Here is a 27,041-nt window from a genome sequence, read left to right as displayed (position 1 = left end):
CTTCAGTAAAGAGACGAAGAACACAGTTCCATTTTTAATGTTTAAATTTCATTTCAAAAAGCAGGTCTGTAGTCTGCAACCATGACAATTAATTAAAATCTGTGCTAACGCACGGCAGTCTATAACAATTCTACAAGCCAATCAGACAGTACATGACATTTCAATGAGTAAAAAAGAGCATAAAACTGTATGTGTAAGAACAAAATGTTAAAAGGCCTACCACAATAATAAAAAACCATCAATTACATCATCACATTAAAATAAGCCAGATGTACAAAAGTCTGAGACAGAAAAGACAAAAGGACAACACAAGTTATCTGTTGAAAAATGTTTCTGTGCTCTTTGGGCACTTAATTAAACATTGCAAAATCAACATCTTCTTCTTCATCAGACTCCGCAAAATATTTTACTTCTTTCCTAGCCCGACCAGTCCGTGGCAGAGAAGGTGGCTCAGAAGTGAAGTCTGATGGGAAGATATCCACATCCGAATCCTGATCAAAAGATGTTTTCTTCGGTTTCTAGATGTTTAAAAAAAAAAAAAAAGATTTAAAACTCCAAAGTTAAAAGAAAAAAAAAGACTAGTGTTAAAAAGAATTATTATTCCTTACACTTCTTCACTTATATTTGGGAAATATTACAAATAATGGTGCTTTTAAAATCAGAACTGTAATGCTAACTTAAGTGTAAGATCAGTTACCTAAGCATTTTCATGAAGGGAAAAACAAACAAGATTGTAATAATTTGCCACCTTGGTGAGCTTGCATTGCTTATCACCATTACTTCCTTCCTTCTGAACTTATATAGTACACACTGTGTTTATAAAAATGCAGAGAAGAGTTACCAAGGTGGACCAGAGGTGTAGAAGAAGACCAGATGGAGGAGCTCAGTGTGGAGAGCAGCATAAAGCTAAAATCACCTATATTTGTACTTTTAAGTTTAATACGAAGAAAGAAAAAAGGGGGATATTTGATGTTATTCATTTACCTAAAAGAGTATACTTCTGGAGAAGGGTCAGACTAATTGGGAAAATTAGCCACAGTCAAAAGAATGCAAGTTAACAACAATAAAAAAAAATCAAATTAGCCCTGGTCAAATAAATCCAAATTAACAAGAAATAGCCTATATTTGGTCTGAAAAATATTATCTCAGACAGGTAGCATATAACTTCTACTGCTCATTGGATGAAATGGAATACTCTTAGGAAGGCTAGTTGATGCCACATTTTTATCCAAGAAATAGTCCTGATTATACGGATTTATACTTGGGTAATTCTTTAAGCATATACAAGGCCCCTATGGATAAGAGATGCTAGGTTTAAAGCCGTTACAAAACTGCACCTTAATAAGTGAACCATGCCAGTTACAGATGATCTTAGACAAAACTGTACATTAAAAAGATGCTCCTGATTACCTTGCTTGCTGGTTTGGATGTTTTCCTGCCAGGGTTATAATCACCTTCATTTTCAGAGCCAGATGCTTTCCTTTTCTTTGCCCCTCGGCCTTTACCTTAAAATGATACAAAGGGTATTTTCTCAAAGGATTAAGTGTAATTTAAAAAGATAAATGCCGAAACTTTATATTTTACTTCTTTGGCATGCCCCAGTCAGTACTGCAATCCTAATCTTTTAATATGAATGATGTAGAAATGATTTGGCAGTATCACTCAGTTCTGGGGTTGACATGACTAATATTTCACAAATACACTTAAACTAGTTGGAAGGTCCTGGTGACAAAGTTTAATGACCACACCCCTGATATATAAAAAAGAATTTGCATTTTGCACATGTGGTCCTTGGGCATGAAAAGAAAGTCTCTTAGAAGAGTGCTTTTTAAATTGTATGTGATGAAAAAAATTTTAGTTTCTCATTTGTCATAGAACAACACTTTTAAAAATACAATAAGTTACTAGAAAAGTAATACATACTTTCTTAACACAAATCATAAAGGTTTAAATGCTTACTCTAAATTTTACTTATCTCATCACACACTAGTAACAACCAATTGCAGATCCCAATTTAAGTAGCATAATCTTAGAATAAATCCCCCAGTATTAATCTGTCAAATCCACATTCCTTCTCAGCCCTAGCTAGAATCACCACATGCAGCCTAGTTTACTTTCTTTTCATCTACCTAACCTCTTATTCTCATCATTGGAGGAGGAAGGGAAAAAGGTAATAGGTAAATGGTGATCAAATGTTCTCCATCCTACAGTGATGCCAGTGAAGGAGAAAATGAAACTAAATTGCAATTCTAAATTTTTAAAAATTCCTTAAGAGCTAATGACCAACTAGATTGTACTAATAAGAAAAGATAGCCTAAATGATCTTGGGATGTCATATTTGATCAAATGAATCAATGAAATGGCACTTTTGAATAAAGGTTTCAAACCATGCACACCCTAAGTACTGACCTCCCCACTCACTATGTTTCTTTTCCACCCCCCTATTCTTCTTTGTTTCTATGTAGGTCTGCATCTGCTCATTGCAACCACCAGTTTAAGAAATAAACACATCGATGATAATATCTGTCAGCTGGATAAAAGATTGAGCAGCTACCTTTAGAGAAAATCATGTATTACATTTTTTTTTAAAGCATCTTTAAGGACTTTTGAGATTCTGGAGGCAAAGAAGGGGTGCCAGGGAGACGAACTGGTGCTGGCGCCCTTGTGGGGCCCTGAGTACACCTATTTCATTTCCTAGATGGGCAAAAAGCCCTGGTCTCACAGTCCTAGCTCCGCCTACTCCAATGAGTGTCACCCTTTAGTTAGTGAGGAGCCCTCATCTGCCTTTTCAATAACGACTTCCATGAGTCCACTGCAGGGGGTCTCTGAACCATTCTTAAGTGTGCAAGCTGCTTACCTAACCTCTTTGAGTCTGTTTCTTGATTTGTAAAACAAAGTGACTGGACTAAACTGCTGTATTTCCTGTGGACTCTTAATTCAGCACTGACTCTTAAACACACTGCTTATTGAGGAGTAGAGCAATTTAAAATAATACAGGTACCCAGTCTCTAAATTCAGTGAGTAGGAGAGACTAAATATTTTCCACATGGCATACATTAGAAGGTTATACTAAGATAATCCTCACCTTTTGGTGTCGTCGTCTTCTTTGGAATGCCAAATTCTGAATCTGAGTCAGAGTTTACAGTCTCTACTTTCTTCTGTTTGGGGGTTCTCTTGGGCTTAGGAGTTGTATCTGAAGATGGTTTTCCTATTAAGCAAATTTCCATTTCATAGATCAATGTAATATACTTACCAACAAACCAAGCTGAAGTGAGTCCTATAACAACGGGATTTCTTACTGCGGATATGAAATTGAGTAGCCTTAAATAATAAAATGGTTTCTCTCGACTTGGTGCCAGTGCAAAGGCAAATAATTTCTCATAGATGACAAAATGCTTTTTATTTAATTATGTGTAATTTGCCTCTTGATAATTCAAGTGAGATATTTTAAACAAGGGCCATTAAAATGAATTAAGCAGTAACTTTTAAAAAGGAGTAGTAAAAATATAGTATAGTCATGACAAAAAAGTAACATATTTGACAAATTAATTATAACCCAAGTATAACCACATGTTAAGTTCTAACTTTTAAAATGTTTTGGAGGAAAAAAAAAAAATTTATGGGACCATCAAACACCATGAATACAAACTGATTCACCTCCCCTCAAAAGCTGAAATCCAGACTTGGCATTTTTATGTGGAAAGAAATATTAAAATTCTAGATAAGTAAACAACAGACCCAAAGGCCTTTGTTTTGATGATTTTTGTTTTCAAAATAGACCTTGCTTTTCAGCTTTATTTACAATCTACGTGAAAATTGATAAACCAGTCTTTACTTGTGTGATTAGAAAAACTTGATTTGAACAAAAAAATGCATTGAATTAACTACGGACTTTTCTATTTAAATAAAACCCCACACTAATTCTATGGAAAATGTATTCCCAGTCCGAGTTGAGATGCTAGAGCTCAGGCCCCTCAGAACAGCAGGAGGAGCCCACGCTCTTAGGGCAGTGGCAGCCACAGATTTTGTGGCTTTCCTCCTAAGTCCTCATGACTAAATCGACCACAGAGCCACAGGGCAGCTCCTGGCAGGAGCATAAGCTGGACATGGCTGGGTGCTCTAGGGATCACCTTTTTGCTTCAGAAGGATTTCCAGGCTTGCAGTGGTAGGTGGCACTTTTAACTCTAATGGGCAAATGTAGGTCAGATATCTGAGTATTATGAGCTGCCTTTTTGCTATAAATTACTGGAGCTACAGAATTTACCTTGTATAATAATTTATGTAATTTGGAGTTAACATAGATGATCCCACAGAGGGACATGCAGCATCCTCTCCATGAAATGATATTTTGTGGGAATTGTATTTTTGGAGGAGGCTAGAGGAAAGGTGAGGGCTTGCTGGGGCCCCTGAAATCACACCACACAGGCATCACCCACTCACCAAACAGGACAGGTTGTGGTATGCTACCCTTTTAGTTAATACTAAACTCTAACTCATTAGGTTAAAAGGTGTGAATAGCTTGATGAGGGAAAGAGGTTGATATGTTCAAAATTTTCAGGCTAGTTATAAGATTCTCATATGAAGATGATAAAAATAAAAGATGCTTACAAGGAAATTACAGTGACTGTCTCAGTTTGAGTTTCCCAGAGGCAGACCCCACCTGATCCCAAGACAAAGACTCAAGAACAAGTATTCATTTGGGAAGTGAAGGAAAGAGAGTATAAAGATGAGACAATGAAGTGAGGGCAACCAGTAATGGGTAAGGTACCAAGCCTGCCATCACTCTGGGAGCTTAATCCCATGAGGAATCTCTGAGAGCCAGTGGACAACACATATCCAAGAGTTAGCTAATCTGAGGGGCAAGACACTAAATATCTACAGACCAGCTTTCCTCAATCACTGCTAAAGGGTAGCTGCGGGTGGGGAAATGTTAACATTCCAGCATAGCAACAAAGTGTAAGTCTCAGGGAAAGAAACAGACATTGGTCAATATGCAATGTGTTGGCTAGAGAGGCTCCAATTTCTCACTATGGTCCTAGTGCCTTCAGAATAAGTAGCGACTTTTATTGTTCTGCTACATCTGATACATGTTTGTCTACAATGGTATTGTCTGTTGTGCATTTGTAAGGTCTTGAAGGAATGGTCCACACTGTTTGTTTATTTGCTGTTAAGTAGCAATTGTCTTTTAAACAAAAAGCACTAATACTGACCTCCTTCAAAAACACCAAGGTATGTACCTCAGTACCAGTAACAGACTCACGAATCAACTCAAATCAACTTAGATTAGTGGACAATCTAAGGCTATACAAAAGAAAGAAGCTACATGACTCAGAAAGAAAAAGAGGTCTCCAACTGAATTTAGCAATCATCCCACATGAGGAGTTAAGGCATGACCTACATTGATAACACAATCAGGCTACTAGCAAGACAAAAATTTTAATCTACAATCTAACAACTACAGGAGAGCTTTACTAGAAAGCTATCTTTAGACATCAATGCATGGAATTACTTTATAACTACAACAGGTTTAAAATGAGGTCTTACAAAAATTTTAATGATGACCTCATGGTTAGAAAACAAGAAGGATTCTTCTTATATACATTTATAAATATTTTCTAGTAAAGTCCTAGTGGAAATAATTTTAAACTATATTGTTTCCTTTAATGTCAGCATTCTCTATCTGCCTTATGCAATGCTTAACAAAATCAAATATAAGTACATACCCTTTTTAGCAGCTACTGTTTTACTTGGAACTTTATCTGTTTGTTTCAGACCAAATGATGGTGAAAAAATAGAAGCAGAATCTTCTTCATTACTGTCAAATTTAGCTGAATCTAAAAATTACAAAGCTTTTTTCAGTAGAGAGATTCTATAAGAACCACTTAATAGTTAAACTTTGATTCTTTTTACTGATGATTTCTCTTTAGCTAGATAATTGATCGTGTAAGTTTCTATTTTGTGATCATATAACCCACAACATACAAACAACTCAAAATAAAAAATGTTATATTTCAAAAATGTTAACTCTGTTGTAAAACAATATAGAAATGAATAGAGTAACAATTCTTAATAGTCCCAAATGCTAATCATTTAAAACATAACTGACCAATTCAAAAATAAATACTGATTTATTTTAAAATATTAAAAGTTCTCACTGATTATTTTAGTATCTACACATCTAATGCTAGTAACTATTTCAGGAGTATCAGTAATAATGTTCAAATCTAAGAGTAGTAACTATTCATCTTTTTAAATCAATTTTACAGCATTGAAGATTAATCTTTTAAAAGTCATGCAGGTTTACCTTTTTACATTCAAATTAAATTAATCAATTCCTCCCTCCATTCCTCCCTCCCTCAAACCAAAAACAGGGACTCTTAAAATGGCTGCTTAGATGTAAGTGACAGTTTTGTATAACTGTCCTGACATGCTGTCAAACATGCACATCTATCTACACAGACAGAACATGCACCAGCTCTATGTCTGTCTATATGTGTGTGTATTAAAAAAATGCAAGACCGTGAATCAATTAAGTCTAACTAAATTGTTTTGACGTTAAAAATTCCACACACAAATATATAGGGGATAAAAAATATACACCCTGACTACATTTGCTTCTACAAAGGTTTTAGTCTTTCAGCTACCAGAGTCCAGTTAAAACATATCTGCCTATTGGTACTCTTAGAATTTTAAAAAAACTGTAACGTATACATTCACATTCCATGAAAATCAAATTTAGACCTTCCAAAATTTCTCTTTCTATATTTTTTTCTCTCCTTAAAACACTACACCCACACTCCCCCACACACGCTCCATACATACACACAGGTTTTCATCTGCCTATCCACCTGAATGCTTCCGTAACACCTGTTTTGACCAATCAGTTGGGAATCACCTCAGGAAAAGTAAATAAACCTTATTACATTGAGGGAAATACAAAAAGAAAGTAAGCTTTCTACTCATAACAAAATACATAGCAATAATACAATAAGCAACCAATGAAGACTAAATGAGCATACCATCTTCTGACTTCTGAGAATATGAAGGAAATGAGAAGAGATTCCCAAAATCCTGAGTTTTTTTGTCATGCGAAGATTTTCTACCAGAAAGAAAAATTAAACACCACAAGATAATTTAAATATGTTTCCAACCTTGATAAAATGTATATAATATGTACTGCATGATTATAACTACAGAACAATATTTTAGTTGTCTCAATTGTTTCTCTTTGTTAAAGACAGGGCAAGCAAACTTTTATTCTCTCTCATGCACAAGTGTGCATACATACAGAGAGACAGACAAAACAATTATTTAACATAAGAGAATGGAAACTGGGTGAAGGTTTACAGTTACTCAAAATATCACTAAATTAAATTTTATGGTTGATAGAACCATTCCAAAATTTAACATCAGTAAATAACTGGCAAAAATCCAAGGAGAAAGTCAGAATCTCCATCAGAGTAGGCAATAATCCTATTTCTGATCCCTAGACTGCATGTGGTAAAATACTTCCTTAAAAAATCTGAAATATGGGCTGGCCCAGTGGCGCAGCGGTTAAGTTCGCACGTTCCGCTTCTCCTTCTCGGCGGCCCAGGGTTCGCCGGTTCAGATCCCAGGTGCGGACATGGCACCGAATGGCACACCATGCTGTGGTAGGCATCCCACATATAAAGTAGAGGAAGATGGGCAGGGATGTTAGCTCAGGGCCAGCCTTCCTCAGCAAAAAGAGGAGGACTGGCAGCAGATGTTAGCTCATGGCTAATCTTCCTCAAAAAAAAAAAAACCTGAAACAGTTCACAAAATTCACATCCTACATGTTAGTGTTCACAATCACCAGAGGCAAGAAAAATCAATCAAAGCCAAAGCTGGGGAAGAAAATTAAACCCCCCAATTCTAAAGATTTAGTAACTTTTCTCTGAACCAGGGGTTGTCAAACTATGTCCCATAGGCCTGCTGCCTACTTTTGTAAACAAAGTTACTGGAACACAGTTACACTCATTCATTTACATACTGTTTACAGCTGTCTTCTTGCTGGAATGCCAGCACTGAGTAGTTGCAACAGAGACCATACGGCCTGCAAAGCCTAAAATATTTACTATCAAGCACTTTATGGAAAAAAATTTGCCAACCATGCTCTAAACTATAGAAACAGTTACGTAAATAGCTGCAATATTTATTCCTTCATGAGGAGGACCTTACCTAGAAGGATAATTTCTTAGAGCTTACTATAACTAACTACACCATACAGCAGTTGCTGCATTACTTACTCTGGAGTGGCTTTTGATTTGCCTGGTGAAAATGTATATTCATCTTTATCTAGGCCATCTGAAGGAACAAATTCATCTTCCCCATCATTTGTTATGGGAGATGCTTTAACTTTCAATTCCTCTAAGTCATTATTGTCGTCATCATCATCAGCATCCTCCTCCTCTTCTTCTGAGAAATCAAATGTGTATTTAGGCCTTTCAGCTAGGAGAAAAATAATAGTGAAAGTTCAACTCCAATCTAGCTTTAGCCACATGAAATATTCTTACAAATAATGCATTTGAAAAATATTCCATCTATCTCTAGAAATACACAAAGGAAAAAAAAGAGACAAGCTTTTACAGAATAAAAGCCAACAACTTTGGCCTCAGTTATTTTGCTAGTGTTGACATCTATCTTGTACATCGCAGGAGGCTATAGGGTAATGCTGTATAGGTTAGGAGAGCATAAACTGATGAGATTAATTATCAGGATGTTGCTTGTCCAACTTAAATATTACTCAAAAACAGTGAGAAAAGTAGTCATTATGGTCACTGTAAAAGTGACTACTAATATAAGATTTCTGTTTTTGCAACTACAAAAGACAAATTTTACAGGTCTTTAGAAAATGCTAAATTTTCTCTTAACCTCTTGCATAAAAACTTCTGTCTTTTCTTCACAGTAGTTTTACTATGAAATAACAGCAAGTAACTTTTCAGATGAATGAGGAAAAAATAGAGATAAGACCTCAATATATTAGCAAACCAATTATTTAATATAATGCATAAAAGGGGGAAAGGTATATTGGTAAATGCAATTAAGTTTTATTATAATCCCTAGCATATACTACGGAATAAAATTTAAAAATCATTTGGATGCTATATAATTTTACACTTCATTTTACCTATATAGAAAAGGGCTAAATACAATTTTGAAGCATTTAATTTAATTAATCAATTTTCACATAACTTAAGATATTCAAGTTAAAAACTCACCCATATTATACTACCTATGCATATTAGGAAAAGAAATTCAATCACTTGGTGATTAGAGAACCAAAGAATTTAGGGCCTGCCACATAGTTAAAAAAGTATCTCCCAGAGGTAAAACAACCATAATGTATCATTCATTTTACGTAAATTAGGACTTACCGAAATTTGAGAAGAATCTATAAAACAGGACATCAGTTTTTAATTATTTGAAGACTTCAAATTAATAAATATTCAGAAAGGATCAAATCACATGCTTAACAGCAGTATATAATAGCAAAATGGGATTCTGCAGCCTAAGTCTAGCACTGCAATTATCTAAATTATGCTTTGTGCGTGGAATCAGACTCCTAAAGTAGGGGGAAATTTTTCATGATACAAAGGATAGAAAACAAAACTACAAAGCACATCTATTGATCCATCACTGTTGGTATACTACCAAGGTACTTTTTTTTACCAAACATCTTCAAACTATGGAGGGAATATAACCCAAATTTTATAATAAAAATCAGTAAGAAAACATGATTCACTTTAAAGAAATTTGTTTTATGTCCAACTTTGCTAGAAAGGATCATTCCGTAAAGCAATTTTTTTATCTTTGTGAACTGTAACTTCTGAAATACTAATGGTTTAGTACTTTAATAATACTGATAATACTAATAACACCAATTTATATGAGTAATACTAACATGGTCAAACTATAATATACAATAAAAGAAATATAAAATGTATCAGAATACCAGCAGCTCTCCTAAGCAAAGAATCTCTCGGAATAACCACAGGTTCTGTTTCCTCCAAGTCACTTTCTGACTTAGATTCATCATCTGACCAAGGATTCCGTTTCTTCACTTTCTTTGCGCTGGATTTACCAGATGATGTAGGTGTTTTTCTCACCCTGGTACCTAAAAACAAAAATAAAATATGTATCAATACTTATACAAATGTCATTAGGAAAAATAAAAGTTATAATGAAAAGTTCAGGGGCTGGCCCCGTGGCCGAGTGGTTAAGTTCGCGCGCTCCGCTGCAGGCGGCCCGGTATTTCGTTGGTTCGAATCCTGGGCGCGGACATGGCACAGCTCATTAAACCACGCTCAGGCAGCATCCCACATGCCACAACTAGAAGGACCCACAACGAAGAATATACAACTATGTACTGGAGGGGCTTTGGGGAGAAAAAGGGAAAAAAAAAATCTTTAAAAAAAAAAAAAGAAAAGAAAAGTTCATTATAAAATAACAAATGTTCACTTCAACTAATAGAAAAAGAGAACAATCAAAACAACAAAGTAATACCCTGTACACACAGATTTTCTCACAAAAAAACTTTGTAACAATTCCTCACCAGGCTCCTTTTTCTCCCTTTTGGGTTTGGGACCTTTATTTATAGAAGTTGGTGGGATCAATGCCTCTTCTCCTGTACTTTCTACTGGTGTTCCACTGAATTCTTCATCAAATTCCACTTTCACTGCTGTGGTATCAAGATCACCCTACATATTAAAAGGAAAACCAAACCACGAGTAAAAATAAAAGTCGCATAACACCATATATTTTAGAAATACATTTCCAGCCAATAGATTGCTTCTTCATATCAGATGAGTAAAAAAAAAATAAAATGTGATTCTGTTGAGATCCTAACAAATGACTTTAAACAGACCATATTTTACTTTTTTCATTTATCTGTAGCAAATGATACTGCTTACCATTCTAATCTTCTGGGACCGCCACTTAAAAGCAAACATAAAAAATTAGAAGGCAGCTTTTGATTATCAAAGGGACTTCCAGAACAACAGCTAAGTACACCAGAATGTACCTGCAAAGTAAGTTCCTATAGCTCAGGCCTTTATATGCTAGAAAAAATGTTCAGATTATTAAAGGAAAATAAGCAACAGATGTCAGGCACTGCTAGGCATTATAAGACAAAGTCTCCTGACCCTAAGACTATGGGGTGGCAGTGGGATAGAGAGAAAGACACAAGGACAAGTCATTACAAAACAAATAAATACAAAGGGAAGTCTAACGGTGACCCATGGGGAGAAGTGAGCAACTCAGCCTAGGACAGGGTCAGGGAAAACTCCACAGAGAGGAAGCCTTTCGTATTGAGTTTTGAAGGAATCATGTACATTTGCCAGGTGAGGATAAGGAAGGAGGGAAGAGCACCCCAGAAAAAAAGAGAGAGGCATGAAGCGTCACCTTATGGTTAAGAATTACAAATAGTCTGCTCAGATTCATGGAAAGGTGAGAGGAAAGAGTAGCCATGTAGAAACACAGGGAGGCATGCAGGTGCTAAGTCACTGTATACCAGGAATCTGTATGTAGTCAGTGGGAGTCACTGAAAACCTTTAAGCATTTGTATAATAATCACACTTACTTTTTGGAAATATCACTCTGGTAGTAAGAGAAAATATTATGAGGAATGAAGTGGAGAAAGGCAGAAATCATGATTAGACAGCTAGAGACAGGAAGGCTAGTTAAGAGGACCACTTTAAATTACCTCAGAGAGAACTTATGGAATTCTAAGACAGTGTCAGTGGGGACCAAGACAAGGTGGTGGATTTTGGAATTGCCTCGTAGGCAGTCAATAGGATTTACTTACTGATTAAATGAGAAAACTCCCAGGTTTTTGGCTTATGTTAGGTGATGGCTGATAGTGACAGTAACTGAGATAAGGCACAGAAGTAGAAGAGCAGGTTTTGAAATCAGGATAATGGGTCCAGTTTTAGACATGCTGAGTTTGAGGGGCTTTGGGCATTCAGGTGGCTATATTAGCCTAGCACTCCAGAAAACATTACAGTTTAGGAACATAGATTTACGAGTCATCAGTGCGATAAAAAAAACTCTGGGCATAAATGAGGTTACTCAAGTCTATGTAAGGTGAAGAGAAGAGTGCTGAGAAGTGAACTTGACAAACACCAACTGAAAAGGAGAGAAGCCATTTTCCTAAGGAGAAAAAAAGTATGTATGTGTAAGTGAACCTGTGTGTGGTGGGAAGGCAGGTAAGAGGGAAGCAGACCTCAGTTTATCAGAAGAGAAGAGAGTGATCTCTCTGGTATCACAATGTTCCTATGCTTCAAATATTAGCTCTGTACAGAGAACACTCCAAACTCTTACTCTAGCTCTTAGGCTCATTTTCTAAGGTCTAATTAGCTGTTGGACATATCTACCTATACATGCCCTGGGTTCTAAAATCAACCTGCCCAGAAAAATCAGCCTCTCTCTTTCAGACCATCATGCTTCCCATTTCCTCAGCTCTGAACAGTCTTCTCAGTGTTTCCTTCTGCTGGCTAACTCTTGCCCATCCTGCTGTATGGTAAAGTTAAGACTCAGACTTTTAAATCCTCAATAGCACCGATCAATGCCAACGACACAGGATGTGCCTGATGATTTTTTAACTAAAGGTAAAAACAAATAAATAATAAAAGATGATAGTTTACCTCGAAAGCTAAACAGACCCTTTTTCACTCTTAAGACTTCCTTAGTCAGTCATGATATAGAACTAAAGTTTGTATTTTAAAGTTGATATACTTTTTTTTGTTGTTCTATGATTTCAATTTAGAATGCTCTGACGTAGACTATTTTTATCTCTCATTTTAAAAATGGAATCAAGTAAGTAGCTCTTTACATATAAGTAGGTCCTGGACTAATATTTTCCTTCTAGGGACAAAGTGCCCTCATAGAACAAATGATTTGCTATCACAGTGAAATATATTAGAAACAAAATAAAGCATAATTTACACACAGTAAAATTAAAATACATATATACATCATTACGGAGGTGGAGTCTACCAATGAGCTAAAACAGGAGCTATGTCATACCTTTTTCTTCTTCAGCAACTTTTTGCTGGCATCTGCCTTCATAGCAGTAATTTCAGGAACTACTCTTCTCCCATAAGGTGAGGGCATTGTCTCTTCCAATTGAAGTTTCTTGACCTTAGGTTTGCCAACTTTACCTTTTATTGCTTTCCCAGCCATTCCAGCCAGAATATCTTCTCGTTCTTGCGCTTCCACTTTCTGAAGTATAATTATAAAGGAGGGGGGAGAGGGTGGGTGCGTAAATAACTCATTAGAAAAGACAATTACTACTGCATTAGAAATTAAAACTAATTTTATTCACTCAGTAAGGAATAAAGCTTTCCTTTCAACTGATCTAATCTACGATAAAGTAATGGGGAAAAAAACCCAGATATTCTAAGTCAGAAGACCTGAGTTATAGTCCCAAATCTGTCTAACTAGCTTCTCATTTGTAATACTACGGGGTTGTAACTAAGTGACCTAAATGGTCCCTTCTAGAATCCTACGATGTATTATGAAATCAAGACTTCTGATGACCCAGTATCATTGGAATCCTAGCAAATCATACAAAAAGGCAGTTCTGTTAACAAGGATGAAGCTATTCTTTACCATCACTTTAGCCATAATAGAAAATATGAAAAAAAATTGTTCAGAAAGTATGACAATTAAAAGTGACAATACAGTTAGATTGAACTTAGGAAGTTCTATGTAATAATAAATGAGGATATAATCATGATTAATGTTAAAGATTCTTCATTTTACAGAATTATTCCTTCAAATAATTAGCAAGCTTTGAAAAGTATGAAGGAAAAATGTCATCTTAATCTCTTGAAAGCTATTTAAGAAGTCTTTGTAGCATAATAGCTTAATAAACATAAGCTTTAAAATCAGATGCACATGGATTTCAATCTTAGCACTTCCACTTATTAGTTATAAATCCTTGGGAAATAACAATTATAATTTATAGGGCACCTACTATGTCCTAGGCATTAAAAATCATGTGAGCCCCATTTTATGAAATGGGAAACTGGGACTCTGAGAGGATGAGTAATTGCTCTTAACTATAATATGGTTCCTCTCTGAGTAAGTTACTTAACTTCTCTCCAAGCTTCAGGATCTTCATCTGTATAACAGGTTAACAATAACCTCTCTCATTTTGGGGAGGGGGGGTGGTGGGAGTCATTCTGAGGATTATATAGAATGCAGTGCCAGGGGGCTGGCCCCGTGGCTGAGTGGTTAAGTTCGTGTGCTCCGCTGCAGGCAGCCCAGTATTTCGTTGGTTCGAATCCTGGGCGCAGACATGACACTGCTCATCAAACCACGCTGAGGCAGCATCCCACATGCCACAACTAGAAGGACCCACAACGAAGAATATACAACTATGTACCGGGGGGCTTTGGGGAGAAAAAGGAAAAAAATTAAAAAATCTTCAAAAAAAAAAAAAAGAATGCAGTGCCAGCACACAATAGATATCCAATTAATGGTATCATTAGACTTTAAATGATATAGAGATAAAATTTGAGTCTAAATCTTTTTAGATGTAAAAAAAAAAACACTATATCCAGAATAAATAAGTTTTTGGACATACTTTGCTAATTATCAAATAATAAAATTATTTTTGTGAAAAAGGTGATAAATTAAAAGTGAAAGAAGAGTATCATTCACTGGAATTGGTTTGAGTGATGACTTTTTAATAGGGAGGAAATTTTTAGGCACAACCAAAAAAAGTTTTCTATTATCTCACTATGTTAATAATCAGTGATCAAATTTAAAGCCGTATTAGAATATCATTAACATTAATCAAGAATAATTTTCCTCAATGTTCGCTTGTTTCATTTTTAATGGATATTAATTTCTAAATGTAAAAGTCAGCAGGAAAAAAAGGTCTCAAATTTTAAAAAATCTAATTCATTAACAATGTAAGAAAAGCATAAATCAAGGTATACCTATACTATGGCACTTGAAAGATCATTAAGGGAACCCAGAACAATAGCACTAAAGAATTCCATAAATCCTATTAGGAAACTAATATACCACACTCATTCTTAAGAGTTCTAATTCCGACTTAGGCCATGAAAATAAAACTAGAGCATGTGGACAATAAAGCAATAAAACAACTAAAAAGTAAAAAATTACATAATATCATATGAGTAATAATAAATAGTAACTGACCTTGTGCTACTCAAAATGAGATGATCATACTGCTACTATTAATTTAATTCTATGATTTTAAGTGAGTTAATTACAAATTGGGCAATTTTAAAGATTTTATTTTTTTCCTTTTTCTCCCCAAAGCCCCCTGGTGCATAGTTGTATATTCTTAGTTGTGGGTCCTTCTAGTTGTGGCACGTGGGACACCACCCCAGCATGGCTCGATGAGCAGTGCCATGTCCGCGCCCAGGATTTGAACCAACAAAACACTGGGCCGCCTGCAGTGGAAGGCATGAACTTAACCACTTGGCCACGGAGCCAGCTCCAAATTGGGCAATTTTAGAAAAAGTTTATGTCTTCTATCTTTCTCTACATATTTTTCTTTTAATTTTTAAACTAGCATTCTACCTGGAGAAAACTAAGTTATAACAAAAAATATTAAAATTTCTCTAAGTCTAAAGAGACTATCATTCTACTTTTTAAAAATCAAAGTACCTATATTCAACCATACCAATATTGCTCTTACGTCTTTGGGGAGCATTAAGCTGAATCAACAAGCTAATTTGAAGACAGTTAAGAAATTTTAACCCATAGTAAGTATTAGAATTTAATTTATTATAAATTTCAACTCCATAGCTTTTTACATTCATCTACACAAGACCTAACTTTTCTTTCTAATTTCATATAGCTAGCAGCTTAATCCTAATGAAGTTTATAAACACATTAACCTTCACAGAGTTAAAATAAACTCTGAGATAATTTGTAAACTCTGAACAAAATGGGCATAGAAGGAAACTACCTCAACATAATAAAGGCCATATATGACAAACCCATAGCCAAGATCATACTCAATGGGCAAAAACTGAACGCCATCCCCCTGAAAACAGGAACGAGGCAAGGATGCCCTCTATCACCACTCTTATTTAACATAGTACTGGAGGTCTTGGCCAGAGCAATCAGGCAAGAAAAAGGAATAAAAGGAATCCAAATAGGGAGGGAAGAAGTGAAACTCTCGCTGTTTGCAGACGACATGATCTTATATATAGAAAACCCCAAAGAATCCATTGGAAAACTCTTAGAAGTAATCAACAACTACAGCAAAGTTGCAGGGTACAAAATCAATTTGCATAAATCAGTAGCATTTAACAGAAAAAGAACTCAAGAATACAATACCATTCACAATCGCAACAAAAAGAATAAAATACCTTGGGGTAAATTCAACTAAGGAAGTGAAGGACTTATATAACGAAAATTACAAGGCCTTTCTGAGAGAATTGGATGACAACATAAGGAGATGGAAAGACATTCCATGTACATGGATTGGAAGAATAAACATAGTTAAAATGTCCATTCTACCTAAAGCAATCTACAGATTCAACACCATCCCAATCAGAATCCCAATGACATTCTTTACAGAATTAGAACAAAGAATCCTAAAATTCATATGGGGCAACAAAAGACCCCGAATTTCTAAAGCAATCCTGAGAAAAAAAGAACAAAACGGGAGGTATCACAATCCCTGACTTCAAAACATACTACAAAGCTACAGTAATCAAAACAGCATGGTACTGGTACAAAAACAGGTGCACAGATCAATGGAACAGAATTGAAAGCCCAGAAATAAAACCACACATCTATGGACAGCTTATCTTCGACAAAGGAGCTGAGGGCATACAATGGAGAAAAGAAAGTCTTTTCAACAAATGGTGCTGGGAAAACTGGAAAGCCACATGTAAAAGAATGAAAATTGACCATTCTTTTTCACCATTCACCAAAATAAACTCAAAATGGATCAAAGACCTAAAGGTGAGATCTGAAACCATAAGGCTTCTAGAAGAAAACGTAGGCAGTACACTCTCTGACATCAGTATTAAAAGGATCTTTTCAGACACCATGTCTTCTCAGAGAAGGGAAACAACAGAAAGAATAAACAAATGGGACTTTATCAGATTAAAGAGCTTCTTCAAGGCAAATGAAAAAAACAGGATTGAAACAAAAAAACAACCCACTAACTGGGAAAAAATATTTGCAAGTCATATATCTGACAAAGGCTTAATATCCATAATATATAAAGAACTCTCACAACTCAACAACAAAAAATCAAACAACCCAATCAAACAATGGGCTGGAGACATGAACAGACATTTCTCCAAAGAAGATATACGGATGGCACATGAAAAGATGCTCATCATCGCTGATCATCAGGGAAATACAAATCAAAACTACACTAAGATATCACCTTACACCCATTAGAATGACAAAAATATCTAAAACTAATAGTAACAAATGTTGGAGAGGTTGTGGAGAAAAAGGAACCCTCATACACTGCTGGTGGGAATGCAAACTGGTGCAGCCACTATGGAAAACAGTATGGAGATTCCTCAAAAAATTAAAAATAGAACTACCATACGATCCAGTCATCCCACTACTGGGTATTTATCCAAAGAGCTTGAAGTCAGCAATCCCAAAAGTCCTATGTACCCCAATGTTCATTGCAGCATTATTTACAATAGCCAAGACATGGAAGCAACCTAAGTGCCCATCAACAGATGAATGGATAAAGAAGATGTGGTACATATACAATGGAATACTACTCAGCTGCAAAACAGAACAAAATCATTCCATTTGCAATAACATGGATGAACCTTGAGGGAATTATGTTAAGTGAAATAAGCCAGCCAGAGAAGGATAATCTGTGTATGACTCCACCCGTATGAGGAATTTAAAAATGTGGACTAAGAGAACAGTTTAGTGGATACCAGGGGAAAGGTGGGGTGGGGGGTAGGCACAAAGGGCGAAGTGGTGCACCTACAACACGAATGACAAACACTAATGTACAACTGAAATTTCACAAGACTGTACCCTATCATTAACTCAATAAAAAAAAAAAAGAATTTTCATTCTTGTTTCATAAACATTACTTTTCCAAATATATTTTAATGGAGACTTAACCTACATCCAGTTCTTCAACAAATGCTGCTAAATCTTCTTTCCAAAGATCTGAAGGAGATTTTCTTTTAAGATCATTGACCTCTCGCCCCTATAATAAGAAAGTAGTATAATTTAAACATTCAATAATTTAAAAATGTATAAAGGGTAAATCAAAATACTTATTTTTGGAAAAAGAAAAAGATATCAATAACACTGAAATAGTTTCAAATTATTTAACCCACAAAAGTTCATACTTTTGCATCTCTCTGTTTAATCAGTTCTTCAACTTTTTCTTTAGTAAGAGACCACAGAGACATATTTAAAATATAATTAAAATCAGGGCCTGAAGGAGTTCCCGAATCAGAGGAACTATCATCATGCTGGTTTTGTGTTTCTTCCTCTTCTGCTGCCTGTAAAAAATAATAAACTTTATATTAACGCCCTGTATAGTATCAAATCAATATTGAATTTTATTGAATACTCAGTTAAAAAGTCCACAAATGCTATTCTCTTAGTGCTACATCTTCAGGGTGATGGGGTTATTTTAGATTATCTGCAACATTGCCTCTAAAAATATATTTCCTATAAAAAGTTTAAATTTTCTAAAAATGCTCAATAAAGTCTTCAAAAGGAATGGTATATTCAGTCCCTATTTATGCAGGAATCTGATGAAAAATTAACTGCTTTGCTCAGGCACTAAGTCAAGAAATGAGAAGACACCACATCTTAAAATTAATGGAGTAGAACTAATGTTTTATCACTGTCTCTTGTCAGATTTTTATATTAGTGAGCGAATGAACAATTTGAAACCCAAAATAAATATCACTTATGAAGAATGTTTTATAGTTGTAATAAACATGCTAAATTACAGTCACTTGCTAGGGATGAATTCTTAATAAAAATTCTCTAAAGCAAGAAGATTCATGTGAGGACTAAGACAAAGTTCACTTAAGAATTTAAGAGCTGGTGAGTTAGAGTAAGAATTGTGAGGGCTATTCTAAAATTTTATTCATAAGGTCTTTTTCCCTAGAAATAGTTGGAATAAAAAGTCCTCTTATGCTAATATTAAAATTCAAAATCTAATATATTTAATAGAAGTCATTATAGGTGACATCACCTTTAAAATTTTTAAAATAACAACAGCCATTAAATAAAATTGCATCTATATTGTTTAAGGCACTCAGATAATTAAAAATGATGGAGTTAACCGTGACATTCCATAAAAAAAAAAGTTCACTTTTGATAATCAAAAAAGAAAAAAATAGCTTTACAATTTAATTTAAAATTTTCAGTACAATAATGTATACATATGAAGTAAACTTTAAGTCTACTTTAGAAGTAAAGGGATAAAAATAAAAATTGCAAAGCAAAGTGCTTCATTACATAAACAAAACTACAAATTCAATTAAGCCACATGAGCCAAATAAGGAATGCTGTTGTTGAGTTGATAGATGATTAATAAGTACCTAGATAACTTATGACAAATTAATAAATTCTATAAGTTTTTAAAAATTCTTCATGAAACAGTGCGTTGCTATAGAATATTTAGGTTGTTACACATTAAAATTAGGGTGTCATAAAATCCTGTTAGGCTCACACTTTAGAAGTCTATTTGCTCTAGGTTTTGATGACACCCAAAGTATTGTTAATGAGCATTCAAGGAATATGTGTATCTACCACTGTGAACATGAAGATGACTAGATAGTTTCAGAAATCAAGAAAAATAAATTTTTCACGTTCCAAAGACAGAATTCTGTTTTTGAAAAAACTTTAATCTTCCAATTATCTGCTTGATAAATTCTCTTTTCTCCAACTCTACACAATAGGACACTCTTGTAAGAGCAGCTCCTTTTGTTACCTGAAACCCAAAGTGAAGATATGGCCAAGATGCTGAGAAAATTTTGATGGTGCCAATGAAATTACTGAAATCAAGCACTAGATTTTACTCATGAAGTCTACTTCTACCAGAAGGGCATTCCCAAACCCTACTTTGTCTTCTAAAACTAAGCATTAAATTCATTAGCTTAGTTCCTTTTTGTAAGATACAGTTTAAACCTACAGTGATACGGAAGGGCAAGCAGTGTATAAACCATAATTTGGGGTTTAAGAATGCAATAAAACACACTGAAAGGAAAGCAAAGTGCTTGGATCATCTTCACTTTGAACGCTCCCCCTCTTATCCTACCCCATTTTCCTCAAATGATGAATAAGCCTATTATCTTAATATGTAATTGCCAAACACACAATTTAATCTAATTATAATCACTCTGATATATGGCATTCTATTGATTGTTCAAAGTTGAAAAAAGCTTAAATAATGTAAACAAAAGCAGCATTTCAATATGGTTTGATTATGGCTGAGAACTCATAAATGTAGGAAGTTCAAAGTTTCAGTTATGTCACATAATCATAACTGTACTTTTTAACTGTATATAACTGTACTTTTTAAAGAAGCTAACATTATCAGTAGCACATATACACAATATTCTAAGTATCCAAAAAATTAATCATTTCCAATTTTCTTCCTTGTACATTTGTGTTCTCAATCACAACATTGTATTGCCTTTTAAAATTTTTCTTTTAATTATACAAAACAGTAAAAAACTAATTCTTGAGAGGAATATCAAAGTTTCAGTATTCCATTCACTGAATTAATTTAGTATTTTATGATCTGAAATGGACAACTGAATTAATAAAACATCAGACTTTTAATCTGAAGTTCCAGGATTTAAATCTCCAGCCAAAGATCTAAGCACAGGGCAAAGCACATACTTGGTGCTCTATAAATACTGTAATATTGAACATTTCGTCTCTAGTCTTTCAAGTGAATGGTGACTGGCTATCATATTGTGACCATACACTGATCAGTGTGAAATGATTTACGTGCTACATTATAGTTCCCAGATAGTATACATGCACCTCAAAAAAACCACCACCACAACTCACACTCTATAATGGCGGGCTCAGAAAAAAGGCCAAGGAGACTGAGCTACCTTCTCACACCTGGAGTCATTTCTCCAGGCCCTGGCTGAGTCACACTAGCAAAGTGCTTTGTGGTGAGTGTGCACTGCAAATTCCTGTACTATATCTATTCTGTGGATAAACAGAAGACTTCAGCCTCCAAAGACAACTCAGCACCTTTACTAGTACTAAATTTAAAATTTAGGGGTTGCGTTTTTGTTTATTTTGGAAGATGCTTTTATAAGCTTCTCTGAATGTCTTTTTCTGCAAATGATTACCTTTTCTTGTGCTTCTTTCCAGGCTTTCACTGGGTCAGATTCATAACCTCTCTGGACTAACATTTGAATCAAATCTTTCTTTGACCTATTCTCTATGTGAGGGAAAAATAAAGTTAGGATCAAGAAAAGAGATTCAATTTGTATTTGTTTATATTCTACTGATAAAAATGTCTTCTATTAATAAAGATTTTTTTCCATTTTAACTAATGTTCAAATTTTTAAAGGTTGCGTCTTACCTATAGTAATTTTCCCTTGTATCTTCTCTAAAATGAAACGGGCTTGATTATTAAGCTTTGTAGATTCTGCTCCCAGCATTCCTACAAGCCACTCCTTACGCAAACCATAATAACTTAATCGTAAATCAAAGAATTCTTTCAAAATGTCTTGCACAGTTTCATACTTCTTCAGACATCCCATATGATCAAAGAGTACCTAAGCAAAACACAAAGTTTTTGAAGATTACATAAGTCTGTATATTGGTATTTTTAACTTATATGATATCTACAGTATTTAAAATAAACATAATACTTAGATGAACACACATCATCTCTAAAAGCCATTAAACAGAACAAAACTATTGAGCACATTTCTGATTAAATATTCCTTTGGTGACTCCAAGAAACTGATAAATTTAATTCTCAAAACTATGCCAATATTTAAAATAGGAATAACTTTGAAATATAAAAATAAGTCCTTTAAAAAAAGGTTCTTACTTAAAAAAGCTATAAAACTACTTAAGAAAAATTTCTTTCAAACTAAAAACAAACATATTCTATCTCTAAGTTTAAAAATGTTAAAGTTCTCACTCCCTTATATACTCAATGGATGTGCATTTGCCTCTCTCTTTTTTGTTTTTTATAACTGTGCTATAATTCACACAAAGTTCCTCAATTTGAGGGCAAATTTTACTTCTTTTCCATCCTTTTTCTCCTTTTCCCATAAGCCCTTCTTGGCAGATTATGGCACTTTTTCTCAGCCCTTGTGCTTTTAATGGATATTTTCTTTTTACCATTTTTTAAATCTAAAAGCTCATAAGAAATGAAACAAGGATAATCGTACATATTCACTTTGTACCTTCCTCTCCAATTATATATAGACACAAATATACAAGTTTCATAAAGCAGATTATGAGGAGATAAGTACGCCACAATTAAAATCTAATAGAGACAGGCATAAAGCACATGAACATTCTACAACAATCACTCTTATAACTTTTAGTCAGTGTGTGTGAGGGTATGTGTATTCTGTGTGCTCAAGCCGAGATGTACAAATGGAGAGTTGGGATTAAGAGTAGTCGATAATAGTAGAGAAAAAGGAATGTACCTCTAGACTCTTCAGCAAATATACAGGGGGGGGAAAAGGCATTCAGACTTACTACAGCCACTGCAATCATGAAGCCATTACAAAAATCCAACTTATGGAAAAAAAGAAAGGTTAAATTAATAGTAAATTTAATCAATTACCATAGAATTACAAGTAAGAGTAGTTTGAAGTTTAAAAACTTTGTGCAGTCCAGCAGCTTCTGCTTGTGCTAGTTTCTCTTCAGTCATTTTCACCACAAATTTCACAGTTGTATCAGTATGATATTCTTTATAATCAGAAATTAATGCTGGTGTTTTATCTGTTCCATTTAGCATAGGTTCTAAAACCTGTTCTTTATATACCTATAAAAGATTTAAAAATAAGTAATTCTTTTCATATAGAAGATTTAAAAACAAGCAATTCTTTTCAAGACATATACTCATGTTCTCATACTACAAGTCATGTGATTTTTTAAAAATTTTCAACTCCAGTGGGGAAAAAAGGGGAAAACTCCATTTCTATCATCTCCTGCCCAGTCTCTATAGAAGACAATATATGGGAATCTCAATGGTGACAGGAGATACACACGGTAATGGTTCTGATCCGCTCATACTCCACAGGGCAAGGAAAAGGCTGAGTATGAGAGGATGTCATCAACAAGTACTGACAAGAGATGACATTCATACTTTTAGATTTGTAACAGCTGACACCGACATGAACTGACCATATTTATAAGGGTTCAAAACACTATTTCTTACATATTATTCTACTCATTTCAAGATAAACAAAGATAAGTCTCTTAAAAAGTAAGCTTAAGTCATTCTACATTTAGATAAGTTAAAAAACGTTTTAATTACTATTTGAATATTCAAAGCCCAAATTCAACTGAATGGGGCAAAAATGTATATAGGAATTTTTAAACACTATACAGACTTGGGGCAAACAATGACGGAATCATATTCTTACCAGAAAGCATTGCTCAATGCAATGCCCTCCTCACAGGCGCTCACATACTTAAACTAACCTGTGTCCAAGTTCTAACTGGAAGCTCTGTAATCTCTACTGTGTTTCTATCCACCACAAATATTTCACCACTGACTGCATACTGGTTTTGACCAAGTTCTTGGATCGTTCCTTTAAAGTTTTTGTAGTTTGGAAGCTGCAGAGAAAAATAAAAATAACTTAAGGCCCTCTCTTGAGTGCCAGTACCACCATTTGAGTGCCCCTTAGTCTATGGTCTACTGCTACTGACAGATTAACATGACTGAAACTAAATTCCTCATCTTTAAGAGTCCCTCTCCAAATAATAACTCAATCTTGAATTCACAGCTTCTGTTAATATTATCTCAACATACCCCAATCTCAAAACCTTAGCATCATCTTTCCTAGTCTTCCTAGAACATTACTTTTTTTTTTTCAGCCTATTGCCTCCATACCTCCTTCTCCCCTAAATTAATAATCCTTTAAATTCAAACTCCTTGGATGGTACATTGAAAGCCTTCCATAGTCTGAACCCAGTCTAACTTTCTACCTGTTCTCCAATGATTTGCCTTCCAGACTACTACTCTTCTTCCATATTTTGATTGGATATTTTGAATATTCTCACTTTCACTCACTCGACCCACCAGCCCTGACATATATTCAGCCCCCCATACCTCACTGATCTATATAAATCTTACTCATCCTTCTCAGCCTAATTACAAGCAATCTCTCCCTCATCTAAAATTCATATTTGCTATTATCACTAAGAAGTTAGGCATACAGCATAGGACACTTCTTCTGGCACACTGAGGAACTATTATCTTTTGTCACTGTAAACTTCATGCCCTGATGTCTTGTCTTGACAACAGATTAACTTTTTGAAGACAAGGATCATAGTTCTTTATCTCGCTACTTAGCACAGTATCAGATAGAGAGAGAGAGATAGATATAGATATATATCTATCACATAAGAAGCATGTATTGATCAAATACATTGACTTAATACTCTAAAACGTATCTGAAAGAATTAAAACATAATCATAAAAGGTAATTTGATGCTTCTGTTAGAAATATTCTAAAGTATTTTGAAGTATTTAAGGGGAAAACAGATTTTAAATAAAATTCATAATGCAATTTTCTGTTTTAAAATACAAAAATGAGGGGGCTGGCCCCGTGGCCGAGTGGTTGGGTTCGCGCTCTCCGCTGCAGGCGGCCCAGTGTTTCGTTGGTTCGAATCCTGGGCGCGGATATGGCACTGCTCATCGAACCGCGCTGAGGCGGCGTCCCACATGCCACAACTGGAAGGACCCACAGCAAAGAATATACAACTATGTACCGGGAGGCTTTGGGGAGAAAAAGGAAAAAATAAAAAAAACTTAAAAAAAAAACAAAATACAAAAATGAAAACTTAGAGAGCAACATATAAAAATATTAAGTTTATTTCTACATGGTGGGTTGATGAATAATGTTTTCTCTTTACTTATTTATATTTTCTATAATTACTATCATTTTTGTAATAAACTACACTTTTATTTAAGTGTATCATGATAAAGGGACATTTTCAGATCATTTTAAATAATGTGGAAGAGGGGAGGACACTTTTTTGAGAGGTTTTTCTTGGAGGGAATTTAGGGGAAGAACAGAGCACAGAGAATGATGTAAGGGCAAAAATAAAAAAATATGGGGATACATTAAAATACATACAATGTGTTTTTAAGGATTCTTACAACTCTAATATGACTTAGTAGTTTGAGAACAAAAACAAAGTTACATACAATTTTGTCATAAAAGCATTATTCTCTATATAATTTAGATATTTCAAAGCCTGTAATATGGGAGTCTTTTTAAATTTCAATAAACAGTTTCTCTCTATAAACCTTATCTCAAGCTTATATCCTTTACTGTAGGCACATATCAAGTCACACACTAATAAGAAGGCTTCACTGTCTACACTACATTCTTTTTTTTTTCTGAGTAAGATTGGCCCTGCACATCTGTTGCTGATCTTACCCCCTTTTTCTTTTCTCCCCAAAGCCCTAGTACATAGTTGTATGTCCTAGTTGTAGGTCATTCTAGCTCTTCTATGTGGGATGCTACCACAGCATGGCTTGATGGGTGGTGATCCAAACCAATGAACCCCAGGCTCCTGAAGCGGAGTGCGCAAACTTAACCACTGGGCCACAGGGCAGGCCCTACACTATGTTCTAAAATGAAAACGGTTCTATTACTTTTCTAAAATGACTAGAATTTATAGTTTACACATTATCACTTGTTAAATAAACAATACAAGAAATAAGTTCTAAATAATTACCATGGGATGAGGATCCAAGCCTTCTAGCATTCGTCTGACATTGTTCACAATTTCTCTAGCATCATAGTTGGGTAGTTTACAAGCCCATCCAGTACCAATGCCCTCAGCACCATTTATTAAAACCATGGGAATTATGGGAATATACCACTCAGGCTCTACGCGTTGATTATCATCATAAAGGAATTTAAGCAGGTTGTCATCCACGGCAGGAAAAAGCAGTCTTGCTAAAGAGCTAATGAAAGGAAAAATAAAAATATGGAAAAAGTCATATTTTCGGAAATAAAACTTTATTTATACATAATTAAAGATTTTACATTTCAAAAAGTCTTTTTAGAAGAATGCATTTTTTAAATTTTGACTACATGTGCTTAATAAAATTTACCTAACCTTACTACCAAAAATATTTCTCTCAGGCACAAAGCCAGACTAAAACAGCCCTATTTTACTTATATACATATGTACTTACTAAATTCTTAGTATTGACAAGTAACTTTCTAAGGATTTCCTCTTACTCTGACTAAACCACAAAACCCATCTTCAGTGTAAAAAGCGAAGTTGGGTCAGAAAAAATCCTTACATTCATTAGGGCTGGTTTCACCAATAATTCATAAAAATCGAGAACAACAAACTTCATTCTATTTGTGGTAAAATAAATGGATCATTCACCCTCAACAGAATGTCCAATTATATCTCTCCATAGTTACAATTCTATTAAACATTTAGTTAATTCAATAAACTTCAAATGGAACTTTATACCATTATACCAGCAAATTGTTACCTTAACATTGTGAAAATATAACGAGGGCTTGCAGCATCTTTGCCACCATGAAGCCGAGTTCCAAACTGACCAATAGGCTGAAGCAAGTTAATGTTGTTACTTCCCACAAAGTTCTGAGCCAAATTCACAATAGTCATCATCAATGCTTGCTATAGAATAGAAACAGACAGAATATAACATTAATATTCTAAATTTTCTATATGTATTCCCTAATTTTTATTAAAATCCAAACTCTGGATTCTCTTATGAATCCAAAGACCTTATGAAAAGAAAAATACTTTGATTATGCTTAATTATCATTCCTCATGCCAATAAGTATAGTTCTCAA

General features: G+C 34.7%; 1 protein-coding gene across 3 annotated transcripts in view; it reads right to left on the bottom strand.

The window, feature by feature from the left end:
- Positions 1-21: 21 nt before the first annotated feature.
- Positions 22-27,041, bottom strand: part of TOP2B (DNA topoisomerase II beta) — a 61,624-nt gene continuing 34,604 nt past the window's right edge. For all 3 annotated transcript variants that reach the window (XM_046641543.1, XM_046641554.1, XM_046641562.1), the window contains exons 20-36: positions 26,714-26,862; positions 25,936-26,167; positions 23,668-23,802; positions 22,805-23,005; positions 21,578-21,773; positions 21,342-21,433; positions 18,357-18,512; positions 18,128-18,211; positions 13,045-13,239; positions 10,574-10,718; positions 9,974-10,135; positions 8,268-8,469; positions 7,020-7,099; positions 5,724-5,834; positions 3,086-3,208; positions 1,411-1,505; positions 22-518 (exon numbers count right to left, since the gene is read on the bottom strand). In XM_046641543.1, the coding sequence (XP_046497499.1) occupies positions 351-518; positions 1,411-1,505; positions 3,086-3,208; positions 5,724-5,834; positions 7,020-7,099; positions 8,268-8,469; positions 9,974-10,135; positions 10,574-10,718; positions 13,045-13,239; positions 18,128-18,211; positions 18,357-18,512; positions 21,342-21,433; positions 21,578-21,773; positions 22,805-23,005; positions 23,668-23,802; positions 25,936-26,167; positions 26,714-26,862 (2,526 nt within the window). In that variant the 3' untranslated portion in view covers positions 22-350. The remainder of the gene's footprint in view (positions 519-1,410; positions 1,506-3,085; positions 3,209-5,723; positions 5,835-7,019; positions 7,100-8,267; positions 8,470-9,973; positions 10,136-10,573; positions 10,719-13,044; positions 13,240-18,127; positions 18,212-18,356; positions 18,513-21,341; positions 21,434-21,577; positions 21,774-22,804; positions 23,006-23,667; positions 23,803-25,935; positions 26,168-26,713; positions 26,863-27,041) is intronic.

The sequence above is a fragment of the Equus quagga genome, chromosome 1, assembly GCF_021613505.1.
Source record: "Equus quagga isolate Etosha38 chromosome 1, UCLA_HA_Equagga_1.0, whole genome shotgun sequence".
Classification (NCBI taxonomy): Eukaryota; Metazoa; Chordata; class Mammalia; order Perissodactyla; family Equidae; genus Equus; species Equus quagga.
The sequence above is the reverse complement of the archived record's forward strand: the minus strand, read 5'-3'. Positions and strand labels throughout refer to the sequence as shown.